The 21162-nt window shown below is 48.1% G+C and overlaps 1 protein-coding gene across 2 annotated transcripts in view; it reads right to left on the bottom strand.

Annotated features, from left to right (window-relative positions):
* The window catches only part of WDR43 (WD repeat domain 43), a 481702-nt gene that overhangs the window by 64819 nt on the left and 395721 nt on the right, over positions 1 to 21162 (bottom strand). For both annotated transcript variants that reach the window (XM_078647513.1, XM_078647515.1), the window contains exon 14: positions 16275 to 16338. In XM_078647513.1, coding sequence (XP_078503639.1) covers positions 16275 to 16338 — 64 coding nt within the window. The remainder of the gene's footprint in view (positions 1 to 16274; positions 16339 to 21162) is intronic.

The raw sequence follows: 21162 nt of genomic DNA, 5'->3' as shown, positions 1-21162 counted from the left end.
GCATGCCTTCTGAGCATCACACTTGTGTTGATGGCCCTAGCTGATGTGTCTGCCGCATCTAGTGCACATTTAATGGATGAGTTTGTAATTAGCTTCCCTTCCTGTATTAGCATTTCTGCGCCCTCCTTACAAGCGTCAGGCAGGTGTTGTAGTAGCTGCTCTAACGTGTCGTAATGAGCCCTATCATATCTGGCTAATAGGGCCTGCGTATTTGAGATTCTCCAAATATTTGACGCTTGAGCCGCTACACGTTTGCCAGAAGCTTCCAAGATTTTGGATTCTTTGTCCGGAGGAGCATCACCACTTGTTTGAGAGTTCGCTCTCTTACGAGCATTAGCCACCACCAAGGAGTCCAATGGGAGCTGGCCTTTGATATACGTAGGGTCTACAGGCGCAGGCCTGTATTTCCGCTCAATCCTGGGGTTTACAACCCGTGCCCTTGTGGTTTCTTTGAAAATGTCACCAGCGTGTTTAAGGACACCCTTAAGCATAGGTAATGTTTTTACCGATCTTTCTGAATTTGAGAAGGTATCAAACAAACAAGTCCTCTTCTACCGGGTCAGCGTGCATTTCCACATCATGGTTAATGGCTGCTCTTTCAATCAATGCGCTAAACGCAGCCGTATCTTCAGTTGGCGAGGTTTTGACTGTATAGGACTGAGTGTCAGGTGTGGCGTGTGGCTCACTAGGGTCAACAGGGTCAGTCCAGGGCTGCGACTCCTCTTGATCCGTGTCAACAGGATAATTAAATTCATCCTCATTGTATCCTTCCCCCACATCCTCAGTGGCATGTGTGGGAGAATAGGTATATTACTGTCCATATGACTCGATAGGTTCAAAAAGAGCAGGTGAGGTAGCAGAGTCCCTTTTCTTTTTGAGTGGTATTTTGTATGACTCCATAGGATGTTCTGGAATGATCTTTCGTTTATAAATAGTGAGTCTTCCAGTATCGGAGTCGATGTAAAGTTTCGACTGATTATCATAGGAGGGCGCTTGGAATACCACGTCCTCTCCCATGGTCTGGGTCCTTGAGGCCACCGACGATTTTGTTGTTGTGTCGGTGCTTGTTTGTAGCTGGAAAGCCTTAGGTCGCGCAGTCGGGGGCAGTCCGTACTTTATTGGTGGCGTAGGCCTTGGAGACGGACTGACCTGCTTGGAGGTTGGCGCCGCCTTTGATGCGACCGACTTCGTTTTATCAGGACGCTGTTCGTGGCCATGCGTCGACTCGAGCTGTTGGTGCGCAGCAGGCACGCTCTGTTGCTTCGACTTGTTATGCTCTTTCGGGTCGAGTTTGCTTTTCGACTCGAAGGCCTTGACCATCAGTGGCTTGGAGGCCTGAAGCTTTGGATTGATAGACTTCTGAGCCTTGAGTCCTTTGTCAGTGTCGCCATCTTTGGATTTGGACGTCGACGGCGTCAGCGTGACGTGCTTGACTTTAGATACAGGCGTTGTCGATCCGATCTTCGGTCCGACACCCCCTTTTGACCCCGAGGGGTCGATGACACTCTTCAATTTGATTGGATCCGAAGTCGTTTCACCGCTGTTTGTGGTTGATCGGCTGATGGCTCTGTAGAAATATTCTTAGCCGGGCCTTGAAGCGGGGCTATAGAATGTGGATGAAGATCTTGGCTAAGGCCTTCCGGCGATGCCTCGACCGGAGCCTTGGAAGGTACAGTGTCATTACCGGGCCCCACGATTGCGGTTGGGCCTTGCTCATCGCTTGAGTCGTCATCGACGGCTCCGATGGCTTGTGCGTCGTCGCCTACCTAGACGACGTCTTCATCATGGACGTAGTCTTCGTCTTCATCCTCAGCATAGTTTGAGTTTTGCTCCGACGCGGGATCCGACTATTGATCAGTTTCCTCTTCTTCTACACCCTCGTCGTCTCCAGCTTCGAAGATGTTCTCTGGGTCGGGTGCTGTCTCCGTCGCCGACTGTCTCGCTGCGCGTCAAAGCCGAAGTGTTTTCTTCGACCTGAATCGAGAACAGGCCATGCAGCTGGCCTCGTCGTGGTCCGGTGATAGGCATTTATTGCACACCGGGTGCACATCGATGTAAGGGTATTTTGAGTTGCAAACGGGGCACCGTTTGAACGGGCTCCGTTCCATCCTAGATCGTTGATGGGGCCTTTGATGTCCAAAAAGGCAAGCGGCCTTCGACGTCCGGCTTGAAGAACTGGAACAAGTAAGTGGCACCGAACGAAAGACAATACCGACGCCCCTAAGGCCTTAAAAAAAGTTTTTTATATCTATTCCGAACGTGAGTTACGAAAGTACATCCGAACTCAATGGCGGAAAAAAACAATCTGAGGATGGAGAGCATGCCTATGCGCACTGTAGTCCAGGGGAGGAGCCACCTATCTCATGATACTTCGAAGACTCTTTCAGGACAACAATGTGCAATCATCCGGACCCAACACTAGGCGGCGATCCATGCACAGATATGAATTCAGCAGCCCACATGCCTCGAACATATGCTTTCAGTTTAGCTTATAGATCCCCTTCCAAACCACTGTGGGAAAAGCATGAGATAATAGTTTTCTTTCAAACATGATTCATGATATCCCAGCAGAAGGCTTTTTCACATGGTAAAATCACCTTAGAACACACCACAATTCCTAAAATGAGTATGGTACCATCAACAAATGATTTATAATGTAACTAAAGTCCTAAAACCTTCTATTAACTGCAATGCTTTTTAATGAGGTGCTATCATGTATATTGGTCCCAAGATGGCTGCCAACACTTCTTGGAAGAAGAATTTGAATTTTGAAAACAATTTTTTTTGTTGCCTTGGGGGTCCTTGTGGGACCCCCTGAGCAGGCCTAGGGGGTCAGGGTGCTTCTACCCTGCCCCCTTTTTGAGTTCTACACGTTTGTTTTTCAGCTTTCCTGTGCCTCAGTCTACCGAGGTACAAGATGGCTGCCAACAATTTCTGTTTTGGAGTGTTGACAGACATTGGCAGCCAATCAGAATGCATCTCGTACTCGGGAAGGTACAGAGTACAGAAAGCTTACAGTCAGCTTATACAGATATATATGTACTTTTGAAGTTAATTTTCATAAAAACCACTGGAGCAATTTTCACCAAATATAGAAAAGGCACTTCTGCGTGCCAGTCCCTACAATTTTGCAAAGTTTGGTGTAATTCCATTCAGCGGTTCGGGCTGTAGCCTGGTCTATTCGTCCTATGGAAATTAACATGGGGAAAACACGTTTTGGGACCCCCCCTTTTTTCTCGGCCCCCGCATGACGAATCCCCCCGAAACTTCCAGGGAAGAAGCGGAGCGGAGCTGGTCTAAATTTTGGAAAATTACATGCAAATTCCTCAACCGACGCCAAAGTTATTCCCAATAGAATGTTGCGAATTTCCTATGGTAGCTAGGTCCTAACTATATATACCTGGCTATCGCCAGTAGGAAGGAGAGATATAGAATATATATATATATATATATATATATACACACAACCACGGCAAAAGTACCTGCCCAGGTGGGCGTTGCCGGTCGCAGGGCTTCATGGTACCTGTAGTGTAATGTCCTGTCCTCCTTCAGTGAGTGATCTGCCTTGGAGCACATTGTTAATTAAGAGGTGAGACCACAGTGGGGTATGCTTGTGCCGTGGTTTTGCCTAAATAATGCCTGCCTTGAAGCTCGAGTCAGTGCCTCTGAAGAAGTAGCAATACGAAACGAGTCAGGCTGACTTTTCATTGAATTTGCTGTTTTTGCATCCATTTCGCAAGCTGCGCTCCTGACAGAATTAAATGCTGAAACCTTTACCTTGCTCGTGGGCCCCTCTTTCTTCCAGGCAAACTAGTTTTGGAGATAGGGAGATAGGGAGAGTATACTATTTTATGTACCATGGGACTCCCACTTCGACGACGGGGAATTATTCAAGCATGTGAATCTATGAAAGACACCCCAATACTGGAGAACTACTGATAGTTTCAAGAGGGTTGTGAACCATGATTGTCGGGCCCATGTTGGAGCAATTATGCTCATTGTGAGGGAATGCTGTTTGAGTTTCCGAACCACTAATGGAATGAGCGGGAGAGGTGGAAAAGCGTAAGCAAATTAGTTTGACCAGTTCATCCATAGCGTTTTGCCTTTGGACAACGGGTGTGGATACCTGGAGGCGAAGTTTGTGCATTATGCGTTGTGATGTGTGGCGAACAGATCTATGTCTGGGTATCCCCACATTTAAAAGAATGGAAGAACTTGAGGATGCAGTTCCCATTCGTGGATATGTTGTGCTTGCCGCGATCTGATTGTATAATCCTGGGAGATGTTCCGCAAGGAGGTATTTCTTTTGAGGAATAGCCCTCCTCCATATGGTTTCTGCTAGTCGTGAAAGTTGGAGAGAGTGCCCCCCCCCCCTCTCCCGGTTTTTGGATGTAATACATCGCTGTCATGCTGTCTGTACGTATTAGGACAGCTTTGCCTAGTAGCAAGAGTTGGAAAGACTTTAGTGCTAAAAAGATTGCTAGTAACTCCAGGAGATTTATGCGGAGTGGTTTCTGTAAAGGGGTCCATGAGCCCTGAACAGTTTGATTTTATAGATGAGCGACGAGTCTGTTAGTACTATCTGTGGAACCGGGTCGAATAACGGCCGCCTTTTGGAAAGGTTTTGTGTATTCCACTACTGCAGAGAGCGATGTGTGAGGCCGTCCACCAACACCAGATCTGTCAGCTGACCTTGAGCCTGGTTCCACTGATGTGCCAAACATTCCTGCAAGGGACGCATCTGGAGTCTTGCATAAGGGATAATGAGGATGCAAGAAGCCATCATCCCGATTAACTGCATAAACACTCAAGCTGGCAATGAGTGTTGAGGCCGAAATTGTAATATTAGAGCCTGCATGGAGTGAATCCTGCCTGGATTGGGGTATGCTAGAGCTTTTGAGGTGGCTAGAGTAGCCCCTAGATACTGTTGTATGTTGGATAGTTGAAGGTGAGACTTGGCAAGGTTTAATGTGAAACTTATGTCGTGAAGTAGATGGATAGTCCTGTGCTGTAAGCAACTATTGTGAGATTTGGCTTTTATGAGCCAGTCGTCCGGATAAGAGAACACATGGATGTGTTGCCTTCTTAAATGAGCTGCTACCACTGCAAGGCATTTTTTGAAGAATCTGGGTGCCATGGTTTCCCCGAATGAGAGGACTTTGAACTAATAATGTTGTCCGTCCACCATGAACCGGAGATACTTTCTGCGAGCGGGGTGAATAGGAATATGAAAGTAGACATCCTTGAGATCCAGAGTGGAGAGGAAGTCGCCTTGTTGAAGTAGTGGGAGCACCTGTTGGAGAGTAATCATGTGGAAGTGGTCTGATTGGATGTGAAAGTTTAGGTGTCCGAGGTCTAATATTGGCCTGAGAGACATCCTTTTTTGGAATCAGAAAGTAGAGTGAGTAAACCCTTGCGCCTTGTTGGGGTAAGGGGCCATCGTCCCCAAGAAGAGCATCAGGTTCTCGACTAGCACCACAGACGCGCTCAGCACCGCCGAACATATGCATTTCCAGATCCACACAGACCCCAACTCCACCCTCAGAGGCACCCTCGTCTACCGACCCCCCGGACCCTGCCCCCAGTTCAGCGTCTTCATCACCGACTTTATCAGCACGCACTGACCTCCACCGACTACATCCTCCTCGGAGACCTGAAGTTTCACCTTGAGAACAACAACTCCACAACCCTGATCGATAACCTCACCTACCTCGGAGTGAAGCATCTAGTCACAACGCCCACCCACTCCGCCGGCCACACGCTCAACCCAGTCTTCTCCGCAAGCCTGCACGTCTCAGTCAGCCACACCACCTAACTCCTCTGGACCAACCACCGCTGCATCCACTTTGCCTTCCAGAAACCCACCGCACCCAACAGATCCCCCACCGCTGCTGGAGCAAAATCACCTAAGACCAACTAGACGCAAACCTCGCTCTCAGCCCGCCCACCCACCGAACCCTCCAACACAGACGACGCTGCCCACAGCTGGATCGAGGACTGCGCCAACACCCTCGCCCCGCTGAAGAAACCCCCCCACAGAGACACCAGCAAGAGGGACAGCTGGTTCACCCAGTACTCCTAGCCTCCAAGCAAGCCTGCCGGAAACTAGAGAAGAAATGGCAGTGAACAAACTCCGGACAGCCAAGCAGCACACAAGGAAGCCATCCGCGACCACCACCACCTCATCATGGTGGCCAAACGGGCCTCCTTCAAAGATCGCCTCGACGACAACACACAATAGCAAGGAGCTCATCAACACCAATTACATCCCGCCGTCACGAGCCCTGTGCTACTCCCTTGCCACCTTCTTCCACCGCAAGATAGCAGACATCCATGAAAGCTTTAACACCCAGACAGCCCCAATAGACCGCCTTAACAGACAGCAACACAATAGACCCTCCGCACACCAGCGTGAGCATCAATGACACCATCAAGACCATGCACACAATCTACTCCGGCTCTCCGTCAGACCCATTCCCGCACCACGTCTTCAACAGAGCAAGCAGCTCCATCGCACCCCACCTGCGCAACATCATCAATCTCTCCCTTGAGACCGCGACCTTCCCAGAGATCTGGAAACACGCAGAGATCAGCACCCTACTCACAAAACCTAAGGCAGACCCAAGAGACCTCAAGAACTTCCGACCCATCTCTCTGCTCCCCTTCCCGGCTAAGGTCATCGAGAAAACCAACAGACAGCTAACCCGATACCTCAAAGAAAACAGAATCCTGGTCCCTTCCAGTCAGGGTTCCGCAGCAACCACAGCGCCGAGACTGCCCTCATCGCCGCCACAGACATCAGGACCCTGCTGGACAACGGCAAGATCGCAGCACTCATCCTCTTAGACCTCTCTGCCGCCTTCTACACCGTCTGCCACCCCACACTACGCGCACGCCTCTGCGCCGCAGGGATCCGAGACAAGGTTCTGGATTGGACCACCTCCTTCCTCTCTGGCAGAACCCAGAGTGTCCGCCTTCCCCCATTCTGTTCCAAAGCCTCCAAGATCATCTGCGGCTTACCCCAGGGATCCTCCCTCAACGGGATGCTGGTCATTATTAACATGGCCCCGCTCGCACAGGTAGCCAGACAGCACAACCTCAACAATCTCCTACGCCGACACTCCGCTGATCCTCTCCCTCACCAAGGACCCCATCACCACCAAAGCCAACCTCCACGAAGGAATGAAGGCAGTCGCCGACTAGATGAAGACCAGCTGTCTAAAGCTGAACTTTGGCAAGACCAAGGTCCTCATCTCTGCTTCAACCCTTCAGCCAGGGACGACTCCTGGTGGCCGACTGCACTGGGGGCAGCCCCAACACCCACCGACCACACACGCAACCTGGGAATCATCCTCGACTAAACACTCTCAATGACCAAGCCGGTCAACCCCGTCTCCTCCTGCTTCAACACCCTCAGCATGCTCCGCAAGATCCACAAATGGATCCCGACAAATACAAGAAAGACAGTCACCCAGGCCCTCGTCAGCAGCAGCCTCGACTACGGAAACGCCCTCTACACGGGAGCCCCGACCAAGCTCAAACGACTACAACGCATCCAAAACGCCTCGGCACGACTGATCCTCGACGTACAACGCCACGGCCACATCGTCCCCCACCTGAGAAACCTGCACTTGCTCCCCGTCAACAAGAGGATATCCTTCAAGCACCTCACCCTCGCACACAAGGCACTCCACAAGACTGGACCAGCCTCCCTCAACAGACGGATCTCCTTCTACATCCCAAACTGCCAGTTATGCTCCGCCGACCTCTAACTCGCCACCGTCCCGCGCACCTGAAGAACCACCACCGGTGGGAGATCCTTCTCCAACCTCAACGCCAAGACATGGAACACCCTCCCACTGAGCCTACGACAGACCCAAGATCTGCTGACCTTCAGGAGGATACTTAAGACCTGGCTGTTCGATCAGTAGCGCCCTTAATGCCCCCCAGGGCCTTGAGACACTCGCGGGTATGTAGTGCACTTTACAAATGATTGATTGCTTTTTTGTGTAGTAGGGAGAGAACCTCCTGTTTGAGGAGATTCAAATGTTCTGCAGACATTGGACGGTGCTTGGGAGGAATGTGTGGGGGACTGTTTGTGAGTTCCAGGCAGTAACCATACTGGATAATTTGTCTAACCCACCTGCCTGTAGTGATGGAATTCCAGACAGTTAGGAACTGTGAATGGCATCCCCCCCGACAGGTGTGAAATGGTCAGGGAAGTCACTGCTTGGTAGTAGGGGCGCTGCGGGTGTGATTACCCCGGCCTCTGCTCTTGTTGTTACCTCTGTAACCTCCCTTAAAAGGTGGAAAAGGTGGAAAAGGTGCTCTGAATGGGGTTTTTGTAGGATGAGGATGGGTGCTCTGATGTGTTGGTTTTAGAGTCAGCCCTCTAAAAGGAGCATCAAAAGGAGCCTCTAGAAGATGATCACTGCAAGGCGCCCATAGACCTGGCAGTTTGTGTCCTTTTTCATTTTCTCTAAAGAGGTTTCCAATGCAGGGCCATAGAGGTGCTCTTGGTCAAAGGGCTGATTAAGGATACTGGTTTGCACCTCCTGTTTAAATCCTGCTATCCTGAGACAAGCATGCCTGCGTAATAATACGCTTTTGACTGCACGGGACGCAGTGTCCGCGGCGTCTAGAGCACATTTGATCAATGTGTGTGATTAATTTGCCTTTCTGTATGAGGTCATTGGCCTCGTCTTTGTATTGCTCTGGTAGGTGTTGAATGGGTTTCTTTAGCTCATCATAGTGAGCCCCATCGCATCTTGCCACGAAAGCTTGTGTATTGGCTATTTTCCAATAGTTTGCAGCTTGAGACGCCATGTTTGCCTGATTTATTTATTTATTTATTCAAAGTTTTATATAGCGCGAACAAGATCTTTACAGATATCAGAGCGCTTCACAGAGACAGGGGTAGGGGCAACAGGAGGGTGACTAAACAGACTAATGGGTACAGTATAATAGTCAGTAGCATAATAGGATAGCAGTCATGTACAGATAAAATACCAATAAACAATAAGGTAATCAGTAATATGAGACGGCGCAAAGTCATTGATCCAGCTACAATAGGGTTCAGGTAAACTTTGGCTGTAGGGATGGCTTATACCATTTTCTTAGAATTAAAGAGAACAAGGGGTGGGGACATCAAGAGGGTGAATCAACAAACTAATGTGTACCATATAGTGGTCGGTAGTGGGAGAGTAGCATAATAGGGTCGCAATCAAGTAAGAATATAATGCCAATAGACAATCAGGTAACCAATGATAAAAGGCGATGCAAAGTCTCTGATCCAACAACCTTAAAGTTCAGGTGAACTTGGCCATAAGGATGGTTTTCACCTCTTTCTTGAAGAATGCAGTGGAGGAGATAAGCCTGGTTTCAGGAGGGAGTGCATTCCAGATCCTAGGTGCCATTCCTGAGAAGGCGCGTTTGTATGTTTTTTCCTTCCGGAATCTACGAGGTTTCAGGAGTAGACTTTTTGAACTTCTGTTGGATCTCGAACCTCCTGATATAGACAACTTTTGAGCGAGGTAGTTGGGTGCCTTCTGGTGCACGGCGGAGTGTGTCATAACGGCAATTTTTAGCTGTATTCTGGCTTCAAAAGGCAGCCATTTCAGGGATTTTAAGTCTGGGGATATATGCGAGTGTTTTCTTGAGCCAGTAATGAGTCTCGCGGCAGCGTTCAGGGAGGCTCTTAGGGGTGCGGTTGTTGATAGCGGGAGTCCGCTGAGGGCCACAATTCAATAGTCTATGCGGGGGATGACTAGAGCTTGTACAGCAGTTTGGAAGTCCTTGGCTGGGAGGAAGGGTTTAAGTTTCCTCAATGTGTTGATTTGGAAATTAGCTCCTTTCGTTGCTTTGCTAACGTGCTGTTGCATGTTGAGCTTGGCGTCAAGTGTGATGCCTAAGGATTTCGCAGAATCCACGATGGTAGGTTGGACATTGAGTGCTGTTAGGTGATTAAGCCAGATTTGGGTGGTAGTAATTTTCGCAGGAGGTGAGATCAGTAGGAACTCAGTTTTCAGAGCATTTAGTTTGAGGTGATTATCGGCCAACCAAGATTGAGTGTTTCTAAGTGTGGAGTTCAGAAGTTTGATATCTTCCGGGGATTGTAGCTTTAGGTAAAGTAGTGTGTCGTCGGCGTACATATGGAATTGTACATTGGATGCTTGGAGCAAGGTGGCGAGAGGTTCCATGACGAGGTTGAACAGTGTGGGGGAAAGGGAAGATCCTTGTGGGACGCCTAGATCTACTGGCACAGGTGAAGACAGCACATTGCTGATCTTGAACTTCTGAGACCGGTTATGTAGGAAGGAAGTAAACCATTTGAGAACAGTTCCGGGAAGACCCATTCTAGTGTTTAGCAACTCCAGTAGGTTCTCGTGTTTGACCGTGTCAAATGCTGAGGAGAGATCAAGAAGGATGAGGAGGCAGGAATCATTGCGATCAAGGATTTGGAGGGCGTCATCAATTATGTGCGTCATAGCCGTTTCCGTGCTATGTTTCGCTCGGAAGCCTGATTGATGAGGGTTGAGGAGGTCAAACTGGTCAATGTGTTTTGTTAGTTGGAGTTGTACACATTTTTCCAGCAGTTTGGCCAGGGTGGGGATATTGGTGATAGGGCGGTAATTGTTCAGGTCAGCCGGGTCAGCTGTAGGTTTCTTGAGTATAGGCGTGACTTTCCCCACCTTGAGGGAGTCTGGGATGAGACCCTGTTGAAGGGAGCTGTTGATGATTTTGGTCCAAAGTGGGAGGAGCAGGGGGATGAAGTCTTTTACAGCATTAGCAGGTAGGGGGTCTATGAGGTGATTAGAGGGCTTCAAGGTGCCGAGCAATTTGTGTATTGCTTCTTCAGAGTAGGTGTCGAAGGACAACCATGATGCGTTATTTTTAGGTTGAGTGTTAGACATTCTGGTGTGGCTGGGGTATCGGCTTACATCATTGATGAGGTCACTTCTTATGTTGTCGGTCTTTAGCTTAAAGAAAGCAGAAAAGTCTTCACAGTGTGGGGTATCGCTAGTTGTGCTGTTTGATTGTAAGGGTTGTGTCTTGGTTTGAGTTTTGATTAGTTCGAACAGTTTTTTTGGCCTGTTTTTTGCTTGGTCCAGCTGGAGGCTAAAGAAGTCAGACTTTGCGCGCTTTATTTTCCTAAAGTAGGCATTTCTCTTGTTCTTAAGTGTTTTGAGATGCAGTGAAGAGGGGTCAGATCTCCAGGTGCGCTCTGCCATTTGCATAGCACGTCTATCATCATTGAGTCTGCCGTCATACCAGGGGTTTGAGTTCTTGGTGGTGACTCTTCAGTTGCAATGGGGCGGCTTCGTTGACAATTGAGTTCATAGAGACAAGGTAGTGATCGGTCAGTGATTGAACATCCGAGGCGCCCGAAGGGGGAAGGAGGAGACTGCAGATGTGGGGAGGCAGGGAATTTGGGTTAAGATTCTTCATGTCCCTTTTCCAGATCTTGGATTTGGTAGGTTGAGCCGGGTTAAGTTTAACTTTTTCGTTGATAAAGAAGGTGATAATGTGGTGGTCTGACCAGTCACAGGGTTGGATCGCCTCCAGTTGGGTAGAGTCCTCTTTGGCGATGATGAGATCGAGTATCGAGCCTTTGTCGTGTGTTGGGCTGTTGCATATTTGGGTGAGGTCAAGCGCATTAAGGAAAGTTTTGAGACTATTCACCACTGCGTCTTTCTGATCGTTCCAGTGGAGATTAAAGTCACCCAGGTAGACTTGAGTGATCTGCCGACCGGCATTGGATGTGATCGTGTCCATGAGTTGTTGGGTGAATGTGAGATTGTCCCCAGGCGGGTGATAGATGAGATGTAAAGCACAAACTTGTTTGCCCTCGCTGGCGATAGAGGCAGAAGAGTTCACAGGAAGTAAGGGAGGGGGAGGTGGCTTTAGTAACGGAGAGGTTGCTCCTAAAAATGCATGCAATTCCCCCGCCCGTCTTGCCGGGCCTGTCAAGTCTAATGATGTGATAATTGGGGGGGGACTAGTATGCCAATTATCGGTGTAGAAGCTTCAGTTAGCCACGTTTCAGTCAGAATGGCTAGGTCTAGATCCATTGTTGTGACGAGATCCGCGATGTCGGAGGAGTGTCTCTGGGCCGATCTGCAATTGAGTAGGATGCATTTGAGTCTGGGAGTGAGAAGGGTGGGCGAGCCTTCTAGAGAGAGGGGGACTTTTCTGAGGTTGTTAGGGACGGAGCCTCGGTTGCTCAGGGTTGGGGGCCTGAGGGGATTTGTGAGAATTGTGGGTATGGGGAGGTGTGTGATGGTTATGTGTTTTACAGGACCTGGGCCAAAAGAGCGAAGGGGGGAGCATAAGTCGCGGTCCGACAGGGAGTTGAGGGCGCGACGGGGGCGGTGGGTGTTATTGCGAGTGGGGATAGTCGGCCAGCGCGGGGAGAGTTGGATGCGAGGGTATGTGGGGAGGGTGGGGCGTTTGTTGGGTAGTGGAATGGTCGGAGGTTGACTGGGGTGTGAATAGAGACGTTCTTTGATGGTGTGGAGATCTTCTTTGACTTGTAGGAGATCTTCTTTGACTTGTTGGAGGGTGGATAAAATCATGTCCAGAGGTGGATTGGGGATGGTGTTGGTGATGAGAGCCGTGGGCGAGTGGTTGAGTAGTGAGCTGGAAAGCGAGCTGGGTACCGAGGGGGGGATATGCTAGCGTTATTGGAGGGTTCTGCAGTACTATTGAGTGGGATGGCATTCAATGTGTGAGAGAATTTGTGGGCGAGGGGTGAGGGTGAGGTAGGGGGAGGGTGGGAGGCATAGGTAGAGACGTCGGTGGGAGGCGGCTCCGGTGAATTGAGGAGTGAGTGAAGGCTGAAGACAATGGGGGTGGCAGGAAGGTAGTGGGTGCTGAGAATGGGAGGGGAGAGAGGGGGGATGTTAAGGTAAGGGAGGTGGTATGTTCTGTGGGTCTAGTTGGGAGGGTGGGGAGGTGGGGAGTGAGAGTGCGGGGGGCTAGGGTGAGAGAAGGATCTGCCACGAAGGGGGGGGCGGGGGGGGGAAGGGGGGAGATAAGCTCCGGACGGTGGTGAGTTCAGAGGGACTCGTGGGCGGTGTAAGGTGGGGGGAAGGGAGGGTGGGGGTATGGAGGATGTATGAGGGGGAGTGTTCTCTGCCAGTAGATGCGGGGTGAGGAGGTGTTAGGTCGGGTGTGAGTATAGCGCTGGGGGGATGGGAGAGGTGGGTGATATGTCTAATCATTTGGATTCTTTATCAGGGGCGGGCGTCACCTGAAACTCTTGTTGGCCCTTTTACATGCATTAGCCACTACCAGGGAATCTAAAGAAAGCTGACCATTAATGTAAATGGGGGTCACTGGGAGCAGCTTTGCATTTTTTGTCTATCCTTGGGTTAAGATCCCTTGCCCTAATAGGGTCCTTAAACACTTCTGGTGCGTGTCTAATAAGTCCTTTTAACATTGGTAGGACGTGCAAGGTTTTTTGTGGCTTAGCAAAAGTCTCTAAGAGAAAATCCTCCTCTACAGGGTCAAAATGTAGATTTACTCCACGATATGTTGCGGCCCTATTAATTAGTTGGGCAAAACCTACATTATCGTCTGTTGGAGACTGCTTAGAGGGATAAAGATCTGGGTCTGTTAAGTCAGGATCTGTGTTATAGACCATCCATTGATCTGGCTCCTGTGGAGGATCCTCATTGTCTCGTTGTGGGATTATGTTATCATCCCCTTGTCCATCCCCATCTCCATTATCACTATCCTCTGGTTGTGAGAGTGGAAAAGTGTGTTCTGGAGAGAAGTAAATTGGGATCAATAGGTGGGGAAGGAGGTGTAGGGGGTGGAGAGGTGTTAGTGCTCATGTCCATTCTTTAGCCGGAACCGGTGAATTTAGCAAATGGTCAGTTTCCTTTTTGTAGGTTGTTTGGAGAGAATATGATCAGTTTTTGGATGGATATAAATTGTTTTCTAGTTTGGATCCGGGACTAAAAGTTCTTCGGACCGGTGTTCTTTTTTGGTGCTGAAGATTTATCCCTATGAGGAGTCTTAGACTGTTTAGGCACAGGGATAGTGTCTAGTTTAGAAGCCTTTTGTGGTTCCAAAGACTTTGGTGTCGGTTGTTTCGGCTCCGGAATCTTGATTCGGGGGGTTAGGCATCAAAGGTGTTTCCTTGGATTGTTTCGGCTCCAACGTTTTCGGTGTCAAAGTTATTCCCTTTTGCTTTGGTGGTTTGTCCTTCAACTGTTCCAGTGCAGGAGGGTTTTCCGGTGCCGATGGAGGAAGGCGTGGCGTATCAGCGGCCTTGGACTTCGGTGTCAAAGGTGGTTTTTCGGTACCGGAGTGTGGTTGGCTCGAGCCAGAAGGCTTGCCTTTGTTTTTCATAGCCGAGTCCGAGGTATCTAAAATGTTCGACTGGTGTGGAACTGGGCCTTGTGGTGAAGGTGTTACCGGAGCCTTTGGTATGGGCTTGGGTGGGGCAGGGGTTTAAGTACTCATGGTCCGCTGAGTTGGGGTGACCTCATCTTCGGCGGAGTCATCTTTAGAGACTGAGACCGGTTCCTCTAGGGCTTGTTCCGGAAGGCTGTGGCTTGGATTGAAGATGTCCGAAATGAAAACGCTTCCTTGTGCCATGTCGTGGCGTCGGGCCCAACGATCACGAATGGTCGTCTTAGACTTGAAACATAGGCAAGCCTCACGGCTATCTTCAATGCTTTGGAGAGAGGCAGAGATTACACAGTGTGTAGGTCTGTGTGGGGGAATTTAGCACCACATTGGGGGCATTTTTTGAAGGGAGACCATTCCATCGAATTCCGTCTGAATCGGTGCGGGTAGGCCCAATGGCCGCGTGGAAGTTAATCCAAGTTTTTTTCAATTGTAGAAGATGCCTGTCAAAAAGGGAAACTCTATCGAGACAATACCGTCGAGTGGTAGGTGATTGCGTGTCGCAGGGGGTTTCGATAACACCAACCCGGAGTGCAGCAAGTCACTTCCGAACCCGATGGCGGAAAAAACAACAACCTGGGGATGGAATCAATGCCCATGCGCACTGTCACCATAAGGAGGACTCCATCTCGTGACTAACAAAGACTTCTTCGGTAAAAACAAACTGCAAGCATTCGAGCCAAACACCAGATGGCGATCTATGCTAAAGTATACAATCTACAGCTCATATGCCTCGAACATTAAATGCTACTAGTGGGTCATGTAGCACTGCTTGTGCCACCCAAATAAGTAGCCCTCTAACCATGTCTCAAGCCTGCCACTGCAGTGTCTGTGTGTGCAGTTCACTAACACTTCGACTTTCCATATACGTGGCAGTAGTAATATCTTTCAAGATATTGCTACTGCCACGTATATGGTGTTATGTATATTTCTATGTATTTTTGTGAAATGTATGATATTTTTTATGTATTCAATTACTTACATCTAAACTGGCAACTGAGACCGCCCTTCCTTGCACCACCACTTCCGGACACCTTTATGATGTGGTTCCTGGGAGGTGCTTTAACAAAAGTTCCATCTACCATTGATCGCGGTCATAACAGGAGAGCAAACCTATAAGATTAGCCATCCTCAACTCCAGTACTTTCTTTACCTGGAAGAAGGGCAGTCCCCTTGTCTAGGCACAAGGTCACTTCCTGGCTGCATGCACAACTGGAGTCAGGTGGAATCTGACTGATGTGTAAAAAAAAACAAAAAAAAAAAAAAAAAAAAAGGCTTCGCTCTACCACTTTCCTCTATTTCCTCTAACCGCCGTTCTAAATACAACTCGAGTCCTAAAGTGAAGTACTTTATGGCGGCTCTGGGGTGGTTCTGACCTAAAGACTACAGTTGCTGGTGTTCAACTGTGTTAATGAAGCAAACAGGAATTTCTCAATTTGGCATCTCGAGCTGTAAGTTCGAATCCAATGGTGGGGGGAAAAAAGCAATCGGAGGAGGAGTTTTTGTCCTGTTCATTGTGGACTAAAGTGAGGGGGCCACAGGACACCTCATGACCAAAATGTAATTGAACAAAACAACTTGCAAACGTTTTCGCTCAATCCTAGGTAGGAGTGTGCAGAACATGTATATCTTGAGAGACATGGTAGAAACATTTTATGTACTTGAAGCTTTTGAAGTGTCTACAAAATGAAACCTTTTACATTCCATCTATATGTAAAATAACTTTAAGTAGAATAGAAATAATCTTTCTCCTTTGAGAAATTAGAGACGTTCTGCGACACCATACATCTCAACACAAAGGAAGTACCTGATATTAAGTCTGGGTGCAGACAAGCAAGGAAACACACAGTACTTACTGTAGTAAGATATGAAGCATGCAGAGTGAATACAGCCTTTATCCACCGGACCATGAGAATAGCACTGAAGAATAAATGAATAAAACATTTGCAGTGTTAAAAGCTTTAACAGCAAAATAAAGCTAGCATATACAAGTAATTCTTTACGGGATAAAGTAGACTCCATTTTGAAAGGATTATGCTACTTACCCTGTAAGCATCTGTTCTTGCCATGTAGTGCTGTAGATTCACATGCTTTGCATACTCCTGCCATTTTATGTTGGGTCGAGATGTGTGCAAGCTGTTTTTCTTAAAAGAAGTCTTTCAAGTCACGAGGTAAAGTGACTACTCTTGGGGATAAGGCGCATGGGCATAGTCTTCATTGTTAGATTGTTTTCCCGCGGGTGAGGATGAAGTGTAAGCGAGTTTCAGTAAAGAGATGTCCATGCGTACGCAAAGGTAAACTAACTGCAATGGCCACTGGTGTCCGGGGTGGGCGCATGTGAATCCACAGCACCACATGCCAAGGACAGATGCTTGCTTACAGGGTATGAAACAATCCGTTTGAGGCATGTGTGGCTGTAGATACACATGTTTTGCATAGACTGAAAAGGAGTGCCCTTTAAAAGCGGTGGCTAACCTGTGGGTGTTGCAGTTGTTTAGAAAAGTGTACGTAGCACTGCCTAACCTGCATTTGCTTGTTGGCATGCTAGAACACCCACACAATAATGCTTAACAGCTAGTGGTATATTGCCCAGGAAAGCCATGGAAGCCCCTATTCTACGAGAAGTGTGCGCTGTAGGGGGCATTGATAAAGTCCTTTCGGCTTTGGCGTAACATGTTTGAATGCATTTAATTATTCACTTGGCAATGCCGGATGTGGATATGGGCTTTCCTTTGTGAGGGGGAGAAAAAGCGACAGACTTTTTTGGTTTTACAAAAGTCTTCAATTCTGTCGATGTAATACATAATAGCTCATTTAACATCTAATGATTGAAGAGCCCTTTCAGCAACAGTCTGGTTGAGGGAATAACACAGGTAACAACTAATTGGTTACGGTGGAAAGGAGAGACAACTTATGGAAGGAAAATTGGGTTGATGCGGAGAACCACCCCAATAATATGTAGCTGGAAGAAAGGTTCTTCTAGGATTAGTGCTTGGAGCTCACAGACACATACAAGTAAAGTGATGGCAATCAAAAAAAAAATCAGTCTTCCAAGATAGAAATTGTAGGAAACCATTATGTAGTGGTTCAAATGGCGTCTTGTGAGAACAATGTTACGGTCCCACATAAGTGCAGGTGGCACTTGAGGTGGAATCACTTGCTTAAGGCTTTCCATTAAAGCTTTGATGGCTGATACTTCAAACAAAGGTAAACGTCTATTTTGCAGCTGCCACTGCAGCCAGATGTTATCATATGGAAGTGAACGCAAGGCCAGAGAGTTGTAGATGAATGTAACAATTTTCTGTATTGTAGCACTGTGAGAAATTGGCTCTTTTGACATGGTTAGCCTACACTTTTTGCCTGGTATTTTATGTATTTTCAATTTAAGTGCACAGGATCCCTGCCAACCTGGTCCCCCTGTGTAAGTGATTCTTACCTAAAGCTGTTCCACAATAGGCCCTTCAGGCCCCCTGTAAGTACCTAGTAAATGGTACCTAGGACTTTGGAACTGAAGGACCCCTACGTACCCCTTACCTAGCCATGCAGACTGCCCCTGCAGCATGAATGCTCTGGTGCAGACAAAAATGACAAAATTGACATGGCACACTGCCTGTGTGCCATGCCAACTCGCACTGCCCAAGGTATAGGTAAGTCACACCTCTAGCAGGCCTCACAGCCCTAAGGCAGGGTGCACTCTATCACAGGTGTGGGCAGGCCTGCATGAGCAGATATGCCCCTATAATATTTAACTCTATTCTTAGATATTGTAAGTGCAAGGAAAGCCAGACAGAGAGGACATGGGCTGAAAACTTGACAACTCCAGATCCCTAGCACCATGAGGGCTTCTCCGAAACCAGGATTGTTTGGTACCAAACCACTCCTCTCAAACCCAAACTGATGCCTGTGTGGTATTTATTGAACCACATACTCAAGAGGGCACCTCAGAGGTGCCCCCTGAAAACATGCCAACCCTGGTGTGGTCACAGACTGACTTCAGGCAGCCTACCACAACCACACGTTTCTGGACCCCTGAATCGGGAGCCTCCGCTTTCTTGGACCAGAAACAAAGCACATCCTGGGTGGAGATGTCACACCTCCAGCCCCAGGATGGGCACAGTGCTCAAGAGCGATGCTTCAATGGCTTGCCACATTTGTAATGTAATCACCAGCCTCTGCTGCTAGCAGCAGATGGCAGCCCCAGGTTTACCCCTCACTTTGGGCGGGAAAACCAGTCGGAAAAACTAGGAAGAATAGGAGGTGGAGGAGGTGTCATGTAGCTCCTGGATATCCTTATATCGTGTTAAGTTAGCATAGGCGCATTAGAAGTTTAAACGCCATTTTTCCATTTCGTAACTTCTGCACACGACACTTAATTGTTGACTTAGCTTTCAACCTAGTAGTTTGCTGTGGTTTATTTGAGAATAATATGTTATTGCTCTGATATCAGCTTTGCTTAATAAACTATGTCTGCACAGAGAGTGCTGAAGTTTCAGGAACAACACGATACAGGATTGTTATGAGGTCTGATCTCCACGCCTTCATAGTCATAACATAAGTGCAGCTTCTGCCAACTCTGGGCTTGAGGCGGGATTTATATTGCTTTGCTTGGGGCACAAAAAACACACTTGATGCGGTTCACATGAAGAGAGAGCTGGTGTATGCTGATGTGATTCCTTCATGCTAGGAAACTAAGGTATGGGCCCGCCCTAAAACAACCCAAAGAGACCTTAGCAAATAATATAATATGTGTGTTAGGGAGGGTGAGATATAAGTGTTGTTAACTCTTATTCATTTACAGCATGTTAACATGCTGTCACCATTCGCTTTTTATGGATTAGTAACTATGCTAGTAATTTTGCTACTGATAATATGTATACTTGTATTATCTAAGATACTGCGCCTGAGAAGACGGCATTAGTAAATAAACATTTCAAATGCTCATGTGTTCTTCTTGACTCCATGTTCTGGTTTGTCTTGGTAGTATAACGAAAGAGTGTTCATGAGTTCCACGTATCCTGAGGTACTGTAAGTTCATGTTCTGGTTTGTTAAAACATTGGGAGTTTGATAAGACCAATGAGACACTGTAGCTAGCTCGGTAAGGGATAAGTTGGGTACTAAGGTGAGTTTTGGGTCACCCTAATTCGCCGAGGTTCCAATCCTCTGTGCACAGTTCTGTGTGAGAACAGAAACCCTGTGACATGGCGCCCAACGGTTTCGGTGGTCTTATATCATGACGCTCGAGTAGTATATCGTTCAAACCTTTACCCCTTCACTTCCGTTTCCGGAAAACGGGGTGTCGGTGAAACCTACCTATTTTATGGAAATAGGTCTTTTTCAAGCTTGATTCTTACTAAAACGGTTTCTTTGAATTACTACCCAGTTGTGCTACAAAGTATTCTTTGTTTTTCAATATTTCCGGTGATATCATGGCAGTGGCCATTGCGCAACATAGCCGAATTGCGGTGCGCAACCACTTGCAGACTTATCTTGTCCCATTGGAGGGCATGGCTGTGGTTTTTGTGGTGTGTGCGGACCCGGCGTACCCATTTGAACTGTTTTACTCTTGGGTTACGTTTCCGGAGGTGGATGCGAATTCTCAAGTGTTCCTCCACTACACACCCTCCGCTGTACCGGCTGAATATACTCCGTACAGGGCACTGGAAATACCTATTAATCATTGGCAGCATCGCGTTTGGTTTGATGGCGCCCTCCCCCACTCTTTGTCAGCTGCGCGGTTAGGCCCACTCTCCATTCCAGGTACTGTTTGGCCTGCTTTGGGGGGCTTTACCCCGCACCCGAATCACGGCGCTTGTCCTCTGGCGGATGTTCGTAGAATGCATGTGGTCGCGATTGCTGTGATTCGAGCGTTAGTACAATACATAGGTCGTCATCTCCCGGGAGGTCCACCCGGGGGTGCGGCCGTTCAGATGGAACGTGGCGGTTTAAAATTGAATCCAGTTATGGTCAATTCGGTTTTTGGTAAGCGTCCTGATGATAAGGATGACTTTCCCTTTTGGCTTGCCGAGAAGTTTGACCAGCTGGAAGCTGTGTTCCCAAATTCTACTCCTGCTGATAAACATAGGATGTTAACGATTACTTTACCTAAGGATTTAGCTCCCGAACTAGTCGACTGTGAAAGTTGGGGAAAAACTTTTGCGGCAGTTTTTACGAGGTGCTTCGGCACCCCGTCAATGACGCAGCTGCCCGAGATTGTCAAACGTGTTCAGGATGATCACGGGCCGGAGGCAGCTGTTGAATTGGGTATGCGCCTGTGTGGTTCGTTTGAGATCGTTAGCGATCTCATCCTCTCCAATGTTAAAGGAGACGCAGTGAACTTTCAGGTGTCTAATGCTTTGGCACTTATACCCGATGCCGAGAAACCCCGCCAGTTGGCGAAAATTGTAGTGGCCGCTTATAAAACAATCGGTCGCACAAGTAAAGGTTTGAAGTATTTCGCAGTCAAGGAGAAGAAACAATCGCAAGTACAGTCTGCTGCGGCAGACGTACAACAAAAGTCCAAGAAACAAAATTGGCCTCGAAAACAGAAACAGGGGAAGCAACAGCAGCAGACTCAGACTTCATATCCTGCACCACAAGTTCCTGCGCCGACTGAAAAAGTTTATGATTTGCGCGATCGCGCAATGATTAAATCACCTGATCGTTTTCAGGGTTCTGATCAACGCTCTCCTCGTTCCTTTCAGGACTCATCGGCCCCGAAGACCGGTGGTGGAGGTGGCGGACGG

The sequence above is a fragment of the Lissotriton helveticus genome, chromosome 6, assembly GCF_964261635.1.
Source record: "Lissotriton helveticus chromosome 6, aLisHel1.1, whole genome shotgun sequence".
In the NCBI taxonomy this organism is placed as follows: domain Eukaryota; kingdom Metazoa; phylum Chordata; class Amphibia; order Caudata; family Salamandridae; genus Lissotriton; species Lissotriton helveticus.
The sequence above is the reverse complement of the archived record's forward strand: the minus strand, read 5'-3'. Positions and strand labels throughout refer to the sequence as shown.